Consider the following 12,749-nt stretch of genomic DNA (forward strand, 5'->3'; position numbering starts at 1 on the left):
GGAAATGTTCTCTGACCATGACTCTTGTATTGGGAACTCCTGAGTCCCTATGTAAGGGAGGTCGAGTGATGAGTGGCAGACAATGAAGTCCACACCAGTGCTCTGCAGGCTGCCTCGCTCTTCAGTTTCCCTCACCACGACCTGGACAGTCAAGTCTGAAAGACAACTGTAAGATGCAGTCACCTCAAGCAAATCAGCTCTTTGAACCTGCCTCGGGGCCGGCAGGAAACAAACAGAAAGCGGGACACTGACCTCAGCTGGGATGCTGGGGACGGCGGGCGCGATCCCATTCTCCGTGCTGATGCTCCCGGAGCTGTTGTTGGGCGAGCTGGGTGCGGAGCCGGGGGCACTGCTGCATGCAGAGTCTGGAGTGGAAAGACATGCTGTCAGCCATACTTGGCTCAAGTCCCAGGAAAGTCATGGGACTCACCTATTGACTGGGGCCTGAGCTGCTGCTCACCAGCTTGTGGACAAACTCCAGCAGGAGAGAACATGACCAGGGTCCCCAAACAGCACTGTGCAGCCCACTCCCCATTTTTAGCTTTGCTAACCTTTCAGTTCTGTGGACGCCACAGCTGAGACTTTTGAGCTGTACACATTATCAATTTTATTTCTCTTTTGTGTTTTCAGATGATCTTAAAGACCAGAAAGACAAGCCCTTGGACACTAACTAATATTCTAAACAAAAGGCCAGGAAACACACAAGCCCTATGACTGAGAGCAGGGAAAGGTTACTTGTGGTCACCAGGAAAGCCATGCACCATTAGTATCCACTTTGAACACATCCTCTCATCCTTCCTGAGTTACATCGAGGTCCAGGGAAAGTAGAGCTTGTAGTTTCTGCAGCTGATCTGGGTTATGCGGAAACACACACTACAGCTTGTATGAGTAACTGTGAAGGTACAGTGGCTGCATGCTGCTCGTGGGGAGAGGGCTCCATTCGTGCTGCTGTGACAGAGGAGAGGAAGGTGTTCTGTCCAGTTGGCCTTCTGAGTTCCAGGGGAGCGGCCATGAACACAGAACTTGCTTTCTCTGCCCCAACCTATGACCATGGCCACCAACAGGTCCTGTCTGCTGGGAAGTCAGCTCTGCTCAGAGCATGGGCCCCTCTAGCCACTGGGGCCGTGCTGCCTAGGACACCTGCACCTGTCCCTCAAGCTTTTTCTGACCTGTGCAGCTTCCCTCACGTCCTGGCCCAGGTTCCTTTGGGTGCTTTTTCTATGAAACACACTCAGTGTCAATCAGGAGTTGCACACCCAGTCTGCTACTTGTCTCAGAGTGATGGTCTAGTCCAGGGGTGGGCAAACTTTTTGACTCTAGGGCCACAATGGGTTCTTAAACTGGACCGGAGGGCCGGAACAAAAGCATGAATGGAGTGTTTGTGTGAACTAATATAAATTCAAAGTAAACATCATTACATGAAAGGGTACGGTCTTTTTTTTTTTTTTTTTTTTAGTTTTATTCATTTCAAACAGGCCGGATGCGGCCTGCGGGCCGTAGTTTGCCCATGGCTGTTCTAGTCTCTTGAATTAGATCAAAAGCTCCTGGGCAGCGAGGACCTGAGTCGTTTTTGTGACCAGCCAGGTCCTGACTCACAGTAGCATCAGCAGTCATGGCTGACATGACATTCACTCTAATGCTCAGAAAGAAGCCCGGGGACAGTTCCATCTCCCCAACAGTGTGGCTAGAAATAAACGCTGGCCTTAGAGCTGGCCCCGACCAAGGTGCTGCTCAGAGGAAACCAGGCTGTGCCCATGGGCACACAAGTGCTTTAACATAACGGGATTCTCTAATTCACACAGAAGCGTCAAGCTGGTGAAACCAAGAGGGACTTCAGACAACGTTTCTTCATTTCTTTAAATGAGGCCTCTACACTAGAACAACTAGAGGAAAGACCCCACATTGAAAAAGGAAGACAAAGACAAAAATGGTTCCCCAGATTCTTTCACACTAATCCACAGATATGTGGAGGTTGGCTCTAGGCTGGGTTTCCCCTGGGCGGAGGAACCTCAAGAGCAGCGGGGCAGGGCTCCAGGTACTTATCTCATCCCGAAGGTGTTGGGACTCAGGCGCCCTCATGACATGGTGCACCCCCAGGAAGCGGGGTGTGCCTCGAGGTGGGGTATATCTTGGACAGGGGATTCACTCTTGTAAGGGGGTGCTCCTGAGGACTGGGGTGCACCAGGGGACCTGGGGTATATCCCTGTGAAGGGATGGGCACTTGGAAAGGGTCTCTGCCCAGTGGGTGTATTCTGCGTCTCCACCACTAGGTGGGATCCAAGAGCAATACACTCATTACGAGAAAGTGGAGACCTGGAGCTCCCCATTTCTCTTCTGCCTACCTGCTGGCCCCTTGCTGAACCATTTTGATGCTCTAGTGGTTCTAGCATTGGAGCAGGTCAGACACGCGTGACTCCCCACTAACAGGGCAGGATGAGTTAAAACCCCACCTTCAGAGTAACCTCAATCTGAATTCCTGCAGACCTCTCCTGCCCTGTTAGCTTTGTTGTGCTCCCTGTGCCTAGTGACTAATGCCGGAGCAGGGACAGGTGTGCAGGGTGGGCTTCAGCCTCAGAGGTGCTAAAGAAAGAGCCTCATGGAGAAGGTGGTGCTGGGTTGGTGGGCAGGCAGTGGGGTTTAAACTCTCTTCTAACATACCTGTGACATCCAAAGGACGCTTTTTTAGAGCTGTGACCACAGGCCCATCTTTCCTGCGCAACAGAGGGCTGCTCCGTCTCTCAGCCACTTTCTGCTTTAGCCGGGACCGTAATTTCAGATTGGGTTCTGAAGCTGCATGAAAAGGAGACGTCATTACAGCCAGACAGACACAACCTGGGTCAGGGTTATTTTGTGGTGGTTTAAAAATATGCACACTGGGTAAATATTTGCTTAATAGCGGAGTGAAGGCACTATCCTAAGGCCTGTGGGCAGAGTATTTTCAATCATTCAAACAGCGAGTAAAACACATCTGATGCCTTTGGCTACATTTCTTCACATATAGGATTATAAACTTGTGTCACTGGTGTCATCAAAAATAATGCTGTAACTGTGCCTTACCAGCAGAGGGGAAGAAAACTGAGAACTGGGCTTTTTGGGGCTTTGTCCCATGGGCATTATTCTGACCTTACACACTTTCCTGCTCACCTGCCACGTATCACAAACCCAGAAGCAAGCTGCCTGCTGGAGCACCTGTGTCCTCTGTGAAGGGCACTAACACCAACCCCACTGGGATGAGGGTTAATCAAGCCAGGTCTCAACATCCTAGTTCACCTGAACACAGGCCTCAGGTGTTTCGGCTTGGTTTGGTTTCTATTCATAGCTCTGCTTGTGTAGACGGAGCTATTCGCAAACCTGGGACTCTAAGCCCATGGTGGTTCCTAAGTCTTCTGTACCTAGAACCCAGGCCACCCCTGACCAATCAGGTATTAATCTTTATACACTCACATGGAATGGTGCCTCCATTATAAGATTAACTGAAAAATTGAGTTACAGGACAAAATGCAGAGCAGGTATTTTAACAAAAAGCCAGCTATATATACCACACACACACACACACACACACACACACACACACAAACACACACAAACACACCCAACACACAGGCTCTAAACTGTCTGCAGATAACAAACTATTGGCAGTAGCTGCCTTGGGAAATAAGACTCGGGGTCCGTACTTTTGTGTGTTAATTTAATATAAGCATGCTTTACTTATGTAATATTTCATATTAAAAAATGTACTCTATGTGATGCTTCAAGGTGGTGGGTTTCCTAAACCCCCTGCCCTACTCAACTGGGCTCAGGGCAGCTTTCCCACTGAACAGTGAAACCTGCAGATCAGCACAAGATCTCATTGGGCACTTTTCATACTGAAAGGAGGTCAAGTCTGACAGATGTCGGTTTGAAGGCTGAACACAGAACAAGGTGTGAGCCACTTTCCCAGTGTACAAGCTGCCTAGTATTGAACAACACTCGCTATCCCTAAGAGTTTCTTTGGAAAAGCACAACAAAGTCTTCTTTAAAACCCCCTGAACACACTCATGCCCATTTTTAAAGAGCGCTATTGCTCCATTTTAAAGATGGGCAAATGCGCTTGGTGGGGTCATCTGCCCACGTCACCCGGTGAGGGCACGGCTGACTATGGAGCTCTTCCTCGCCCAGCAAGACAGCTTCAGCCAGTGACAGAGGAAAACCCATCCGGCTTCCCATGGCAGCAGTCAACTGATACTTCTCGTGAGCTACTGCAAATGGGGCCATCCATGTGGAAAGGTGCAGAGCTGGATGAACGTTCTAGAAGGAGGAGCAGGAACCTGGATTGCAGTAGTGAATGCAGGCTAGAAGCCAAGTTGTGGGTCTGCTGCCGGGCCCATCATGGTGCAGGGACCATTGGGAGCACAGGTTCCTTTCCCAGGCTGGCCTTTCTCACTGCAACAATTCTCCACGAGGCTGAGGAAAGCCTGGGATTTGCTTTGTACAACAAACGGGGAAGACAGTATGCCCATGCCAGCCAGCTGGTCTCCTGCTGGGAAGAGTGGCCACTGTGTTGGAGAGCCAGGTGGGGTCCTGAACAAGCAGGCTCCATGCAGCGCAAAACTGTGCTGAGGTCCCAGAGTCATGGACAACATGGGAAAAGGATTGTGGTGGGATGACAACAGATTGTTTTGTGGTTCTGGTCTTTTTTCATCAATCGGAAGTCACATTTACAAGTCTTTATGAAACAACTAGAGGCCTGGTGCACGGATTTATGCACTGGTGGGGTCCCCAGCCCTGGCCCGTGGGGATCAAGCTGAAACAAGCTTTTTGACATCGCCTGAGGGGTCCCGGATTGCGAGAGGGCGCAGGCCAGGCTGAGGGACCCCACCATATATGAATCCGTGCGTGCACCAGGCCTCTAGCATGCATATAAGATCTTTGGTTAATCACTTCCCGCCCTCCCCCCTCCCCCCTTCCCTTCATCAGTCTGTTCCATGTTTCCATGCCTGTGGTTTCCGCTCCTGAGTTGAGCATCTGCCCCCATGGTGGTCAGTGGGCATATAGCTACTGGTTGGCTGGTCGAACGGTCGGTCTGTTGCTTAGACTTCTATATATACTAGAGGCCCAGTGCATGAAATTCATGCACTGAGCGGGAGGCAGGGGGGGTTGTCCTTCAGCCCAGCCTACACCCTCTCCAATCTGGGATCCCTCTCACAATCTGGGACTGCTGCCTCCCAACTGCTCGCCTGCCTCCCTGCCTGATTGTCCCTGACCACTTCTGCCCACCAGCCTGATTACCTCCTAACCACTCCCCTGCCAGCCTGATCAATGCCTAATTGCTCCCCTGCCAGCCTGGTCACCCCCAACTGCCCTTCCCTGCCGGCCTGGTTGCTCCTAAATGCCCTCTCCTGCCAGCCTGGGCCCTCCCCAACTGCCCTCCCCTGCCAGTCATCTTGTGGCTGTGGGCGCTGCCATATTTGAGGGTGGGGCAGTCAATTAGCATATTCCCTCTTTATTAGATAGGATAGATTTTTCAGCAGCCAGTATCTTCAGAAATAGAATGACCAAGATGCTACTGGAGAACAATAACATCCCTATGCACCATCATTGTGACAAAACTCTGCTTTTAAAGGGGAAGAGCCTGCTTTCCTCAGTATGAATGTAGAACCAAACGCTGTACTTCACGGAAATCTCAGGTTAAGTCGTTTGCTGCCCCACGGACCAGGTGCTGGGGATGTCGACACTTCTAGGACATCTGTCACTGCTGGACTTGAAAAGGCTCAGAAAACCAGGGTTAGGCGCAGCCCCTGAGGCTCCACCCAGAAGACCCAATGGGGGTGGGCACCACTTCACCTGCTCTGTACCCCTGTCTAGAAATGACCCCTCATATTCTGGTTGAAGGTAGAGGACAACTCCTGTCAATCACTGGGAAAGGGGCAGGGCTAGAAGATGAAACCTGACATCCCAGTAGAACAAGGCATGCCTTGATGTCCAGACTTCTGGCTATAAATGCTAGTGTTTCCTTCAGTGAGGTCTTCTCAAGGGGTGTCCTGCGGTTCCCTAGGTTTCTGACTCTGGCATTGAGGAAAGGGCTGAGGGTGAGAAGTCTGGCCAGAATGGGTCACTGGCTGGGGAAAGGATCAAGAGTGCCCTAACAGCTCAGGAAAACACAAGCAGATGCTTGTCACTGGAGGCTATCTGAGGGAGGCATAGGAGGCCAAGAGCTCCCTAGTTATTAGGCAGCTGGGCAGGCAGGGTGCTCCAATTCCCCTGAGGATGCAAATACTCGGAGAGATGGATGGGCTTTTCTCTTGAGACAGGACAGGTGAGAGTGTCACCCATAGAAGCCACCAAAGCCCAGGCAGGAGAGCAGGATGTGTGGAGTGCAGTGAGACAGAGGACCTATGTTACATGCTCACACACTGTGGGACTGCCCCTTAAGGGTGGACAGGTGGGCAAACTGTGTGCAGGGCAACAGAAATTAAAGGTAAAATCATGGGATTATTTAATTGTACATCACACCTGTTAGAGGTGATCATTTTAATTCATCCAAGGCATTTTGTAACTAACATTTCATTTAAAGAGTTTCACATAACTGACTGTTTCCACAGAAATGTAGGTGTAAATTATTTAGAATTAATTAGATGTCCAGTGTTTGAAAGAAGACACCTGTAGGATGACACAGGACATCTCATTGCAAGAACTCATTTAAACATTTTCCCTGAAATCTTCGTATTATTAATATTATTGATGTGCTACTGACGTCTTTTGATAACTGACAGTGCAGTCATTTCTTGATTAAGCTCCCTGGGCACCAAGCACACTCAGCACACGAGGCAGGGCCTTGGCCTGGGTCTCCCTCCCAGCCCGGTGCCCGCCACTCACCACGGACTCCAGCTTTGCACATCTGCACTTGGTTAATTACAGCTCCTAAGGGGGCTGTGAAGGGCAATTGGAGGGTGGGCCCCAGACCCTGACAGACACTTCTTTCTGTCCAGCTGGTGGACGCTCTTTTTAGGGGAACTCAAGATCATTCTTGGCAGATGATGAGTGAGAACCACACCTTCAAAGTAAAGAGGAAAGGACAGAAGCCCCACATCCACCTTCAGCATTAAAGGTTTTACACTTGTTTGCAGGACCCCACCTCTGGCTGGGAGGGGCTCCAACATCTAGTCAAGGCTCTGGGGTCAGCACCAGGGACATGGCTGTACTGCTGTGGCCCTTTCCTCTCACACACTTCGACTGCTAGTCAACTCTCACTGAGGTTGAGCTTCAACCTCCTTCCCTGCAACTTACAGCTTTGCATCCTGGTCTGACCCCTCTCTGGGCACAGCTCCACCTACTGAGAGGCCCCACATCTCAGTCTTAGGGTGGGCTGGCAGGTGAGCCCCCACCCCCAATGCCTCATCATTGGGGTAAAAGACCTGGGGTGTGACTGCTTTAAAACATTTCTGTCCTGAATTAACTGAAATCTTCTTGATAACACAAAGTTTGTTTTTACAAAAACACAGCTGCACAGCAGACTATTCCCATTAAGCAGGTGTCCCCACATTACCCACACTGCCCTGTGGCCCGGCTTTGCTGCTATTCAGGCCCTGGCCTCCCCGAGACAGAGCTCTGGACGGCCCTCCTGCTCCAGCCCTGCCCTTCCTCAGCCCCAGTGCACTGCCAAGGCCACTCTCATCTTCTTAAACGCCACTGCCTGCTTAAACCACCAATGCTGCAGAAAGTCCAAGAGGCCCGGCACCCTGTTTACATTTATGACAGAGGTGCTGCTCCCCTCTGGCTTGTTACAAAGGTGCTGCTCAAACCCCTAAGACCTCCCCCTGCAACGTCCCTGATTTCTTTCTCATACAGCTTTTCCCCCAACTCCAGGGCCCCGACCACCCCCGCAGCGTGGGCTCTGCCCAGAGACAGCACTGACAGCCAACAATAGAAGACCTCGAGGCCCATCACAGGAGCAGTTGTGTTCCCACACCCACCAGGGGACACTCTAGACTGGGACAAAGTACAGCACACCACCAAAAGAAGAGTAAGTTTGCATGTTTACAAATGAGCTTGAGGGTTAAAAAGTAGGTGCACATACATGACATTCATTGCTTTTGGTATGAATCACACAGGAATACTTAAGAATATTGTTTAAAATGATGCTCTAATAAAGTAGCACCTATTTAAAATGAGCAAGGGCTTCCTGTTAGTGCCAGGTGGACTTGGGGATATGGAGGGTGCAGGTACAGAGCCCACCCCATCCTCACACCAGCAGACAGGGACACTGACCTGTTTTTCTGAGAGGGAAGTCGTCTTTGGCGTCATACATGCCCAGGACCGGGTGGTTGTAGGAGGCCGACACACCGCTCTGGGGCGGGGAGCTCTGGTCCAGGGAGCTGTGCTGTGTTTTCCTGGGGATGACATGCAAAGACATGGCTTAGTGAGTGTGGGGCATGGACCCAGTGTAGCCTGGCTCCTCGGAGCAAGCCACACCGAAGTCCGAGACACTGTCCCCATGAATGGTCCCCGCTTTGACATCAGCTCCAGCTCAGCTGATGTCCTCCTGGGCAGACCAGCCTCCTCTCTGGGGCCAGCCTGAAAGGAAACCAAAACCAACACTGACAGAGAGGCAGATCATGTGACCACACCTCTGCTGCCTGACCCGGTGCTGAGAAGTCTCTGCCAGGCCACTGCTCTCAGGGGGCTCCTGACTTGTCTGTACTCTGGCCACCAGGGTCACCACCGACAGAGGGGCTTGTCCTGGGGGGACAGGGCCCTGGGGCAGACAGGTGGGCTCCAGGTGTAAGAAACCAAAGGTGTGATTGGGAGTGGCTGTGAGGGGAAATGGGAGGGCTTTGGGATGACTGCTGGAGTTGTCTGTGGGTCCTTGAGGGCAGAAGCCACGTGGTACTTCCCTCCAGCAGAGAACCTGCAGCTTTCACCCATGCCTCCACCAGGACACAATCACTGCAGACATTTTCCTTCTGTGGGGAGGGACAGGCTGCCCTGGAGTTGATCTATACATTTACTTCTTTATGAACAGCCATGCAGAACTCAGAATCCTTAAAATGGCTGGCAGGCAGGCTGTCACAAGGAGGCTCAGGGGAGAGGGAGGCCTCAGAGGGAGGGTGCTGGCTGCCCTCCGGACAACCATTAGCAAGCTCTGTCCTAGTGGAACTGCCAGCTGAGTCTTGTGGAAGCACCAGAGGTGTAATGAATTCTGTAAAATTCAAACTGTGTAATCTGCTTAATGACTGAAAACAAATTTGCCAAACTTATTTGGAATTTGTTAGACTATTTATTTGAATACACAGGACTTCTTATCCATGCACCTGCTGCTATTTGAATTAAGAATGTGAGCTTCTAAGTGCTTACAGGTGGATATTTGAATGTTCAAGAGCAAAGCAGTGTAAAGAAAGTGTCTCTTACAGAGACCCGGCCAGGCCACGCCCCACTGCTACAGGGACAAAACTCCATCAGGACGTTCTCATATTCCAGGGGACCACCTGCTGCCTGGGCTGGGAGTCCAGGCTGGGACAGGGGCACCCATGGGCCAGCTGCAACCTCATCATGGGTCACCTCTCCTTCAGGCACAAAGCCCTCCTGTAACCTGCAGTTGTACTAAGACCCTGAAGGCCTCACCCCAGGGACTATCTCCCACAATGTCATTCAAGGTCTGGGGGTTAACACCCTCTACCGAATCAGTTTTACAGTGTATCCTAGGGGCAGCCACTTGCCAGACAGGTGAGCCCCGAAGTCCTGTCCTCTTTCCTTCCTTGCTCCCAGACACTCCTTGTGGACCCCTCCCTAGAAGCCCCTACACTTCCAACCTCACAGCTTCTGCCCTGTCTCTGCCAGAGGCCACCCGTTCTCTGCAGCCTCCTGGATGCAGGTGATGCACTTTCCCAGCCTGTGGCCTCCATGCTCCCCTCATCCATCAGCCCACCACCATGGCCTCTACTCCTACCCGCCTAGTCTCTCCTAGCACCACAGTTACCCTAACCCTCCTCCAGGGCCCTGTGGCTGCCATCCAACAACCCTGATGTGCTCAAGCCATGCCTCCCACTCTGACTTGCCTGGGCTCACCTCGCTGACACTGCTCCTCTTCTGGATAGGTTCCCAGGGCCTCCTCACCCCATGGTCATCTCTTTTAAGGTTATTTGCCAGCTGTCTCAGCCTCCCTCCAGCTATTGCCCTTACAGGTCTATAGTCCAGGTTCCTCTCTGTGCCTCCTGATCCCTGAGCCCACCCCACCCCAACCCACCCCACCCCAGCTTCATTACTGCTGCCCCCAGCTCAGCTCCATGGATACCACCACAGCCATTTCCCAACTGCTACCCTCACTCAGCCAGCATCCACCTGCCACCCCAGCCTAGACAGTGGATCTTTCCCATGACAAAACCTGTGACTATTACTAGTGGAGAGACCACAGGTCAGACTGGTGCTACCAAATGTGGGGTCTCCAAGTGCACTGCCCCAGCACTTCTAACGAAGCCACCCCTCTCAAGTTGCTAAGGGCTCAGGACTTTGTTATGACTTTGCATGAACCCCCATGGCCTTCCTTCCTGTGTGACTGTCACTGGTTGAGCTGTATAAATACCACAGCAGGTCATGGCACGAGCACAGCCTGGTGTCCCAGCAATGAGCAGTCACAGCGAGCCAAGGGGAGCAGAAAAGTGCCTGGGGACAAAATGCCTTTAGGTTGCATTGAGATACCTGATATGTCATCTAAGGGAATAAGTGGGGTTACCTCAATGGATTTGGTGTTTTAGTACTTTGGAGCTTGAGGACAGCTACATTTTTTCCCAGTGAAATTAATGGTAGTCACATTTTGATTTATAAAAACTACCCTATGGGTTTCTCCCAAAATGAAATTACCCAGGCGAGCATTAGAAACCTAAATATAAGCAAACATCTGTGAAGCACCTTGGTCAGTGTTAAAAGCCACAAGCTCGCCACGCCCTTCCAACCTGGCCTGTGTCCACGGCCAGCGCCCTGGAACTGTGCTGACAGAACATTCCCCCTGCACATGGCATCACCACTGACAAGGTCAGGACTTTCGACTTCCAGCATGAGCAGGCTCTTTGATGGTCTCTGTCATTGTGCAGGATCTGGCAGAGGCTCTTACGTAAAAATAATAAACACACTGCAGGGGTTTACTGACTCCCTAAGAATCAATAACACCTGGGGAAGAGATTCAGAAGGTGCCTATGGACAATTAAGACCAGAGTTCCATTTGAAGTGGATCCTTTTGTGGCCTGAGAAGACCAGGAAAGCCAAGAATGATGGGCAGGCCCCAGCTCTGGTCATTTTAAGAGAGGGCCACGCTCCTCTGGGTGACTGCAGTGCGTCTTACCACCAGACCTCGTCCTTCATAGCATGTTTGCTATTTGTCTTGGGAGTGTCTAATTCCACACCCTCCCACTGCCTTCCAGGAGCAGAACTGGTGCCACTCAAATCTATCACAGATTGCATGCTTGGGGCTCTGCCCACACCCCACTTACCCATACCAGTAGCGAGGATCACTGGAGATACAGTGGTTCAGGCTCCGGTGGGCCAGCGCCTTCTTTTTATTGAGGACAAACTCTTGCAACTTCATCTTCACTTCTGTGCTGGCCACAGCACCTGGCGTGGGAGAAAGCACAAGGCAGTGACTGGAGGCTGTGCCCTGAAATGGTATAAAGGGGCTGGAGACATTGAGATTGTAATTCAGGAGGCTGCTGACACCAAGGAAGCTTCTTGAAGGAAGGAGAAGGCAGAAGAAGCTTTAATAAGAGGTCCTCTTCCCGCCAAGGATTTTTACATAATTGCATTCTACCAGACGTGCAGAAGCAATCAATATGGGGACAGATTATCCCCTCACACAAACCCCCCATCTTAAGGAAGCTTTAATATCTCTCTCTATATAAAAGCCTAAGCGATCATTTGACCGGTAGCTATGATGTGCACTGACCACCAGGGGGGCAGATGCTCAACGCATAGGCATGGACACATGGAACAACAGACTGATAAATCTCAGAGGGAAGCAGGGAGGGCGGGAAGAGATTAACTAAAGATCTTATATGCATATTAGAGGTCTGGTGCACGGATTCGTGCACCGGTGGGGTCCCTCGGCCTGGCCTGTGGGGACTGGGCCGAAATCAGCAGTCCGACATCCCCTGAGTGGTCCTAGATTGCGAGAGGGCGCAGGCCAGGCCGAGGGACCCCACCGGTGCACGAATCCATGCACTGGGCCTCTAGTTCTTACATAAAAGAACATTCTGGCCTTGGCTGGGTGGCTCAGCTGATTGGAATGTTGTCCTGTATAGTAAAGGATGGCAGGTTCGATTCCTGGTCAGGGCACATACCCAGGTTATAGGTTGAATCCTCCCCAGTCAGGGTGAGGGCAGGAGGCAACCGATAGATGTTTCTCTCTCACATGAATGTTCCCCTCTCCCTTCCTCTCTAAAATAAAAATAAATAAATAAAAAAGTTCTGGACTGAGCACTGGCAGCAGAGTGATTTCTTTCTCACTACAGCACTAGAGGCAGAATCTCAGCTTTGTACACACCAACACGTCCCTCCCATGGCAACGGCAGCAGGGATGAAGCCTGCATCCTGGGCAGGCTGCCACACTCCTGAACCCATAAGGCAGCAGGTTCCTTTGCAATCATATCAACATTATATATAACACATAATATCGAATGCACATTTCTGTTTCTTCCAGCCTTGCAGCTACTGAGGCAGAGAGTACTTCACCAACTGGACTAAAGTCAAGGTCATGAGCTTTGTGGTTTGTTGGGCTGCTGGTT

General features: G+C 51.3%; 1 protein-coding gene across 19 annotated transcripts in view; it reads right to left on the minus strand.

Annotated features, from left to right (window-relative positions):
* The window catches only part of HDAC4 (histone deacetylase 4), a 239,045-nt gene that overhangs the window by 62,043 nt on the left and 164,253 nt on the right, over positions 1-12,749 (minus strand). For 17 of the 19 annotated variants that reach the window (XR_009453787.1, XM_059703760.1, XM_059703768.1 and 14 more), the window contains 4 exons: positions 11,463-11,583; positions 8,248-8,369; positions 2,659-2,790; positions 253-365 (listed from right to left, as the gene is read on the minus strand). Coding sequence is in view for 18 of the 19 variants with exons in the window: in XM_059703760.1 (XP_059559743.1) it covers positions 253-365; positions 2,659-2,790; positions 8,248-8,369; positions 11,463-11,583 (488 nt within the window). In the remaining variant the exon portion in view is untranslated. The remainder of the gene's footprint in view (positions 1-252; positions 366-2,658; positions 2,791-8,247; positions 8,370-11,462; positions 11,584-12,749) is intronic. The other 2 variants (XM_059703772.1, XM_059703754.1) reach the window with 1 other exon arrangement.

The sequence above is a fragment of the Myotis daubentonii genome, chromosome 7 (genome assembly GCF_963259705.1).
Source record: "Myotis daubentonii chromosome 7, mMyoDau2.1, whole genome shotgun sequence".
In the NCBI taxonomy this organism is placed as follows: domain Eukaryota; kingdom Metazoa; phylum Chordata; class Mammalia; order Chiroptera; family Vespertilionidae; genus Myotis; species Myotis daubentonii.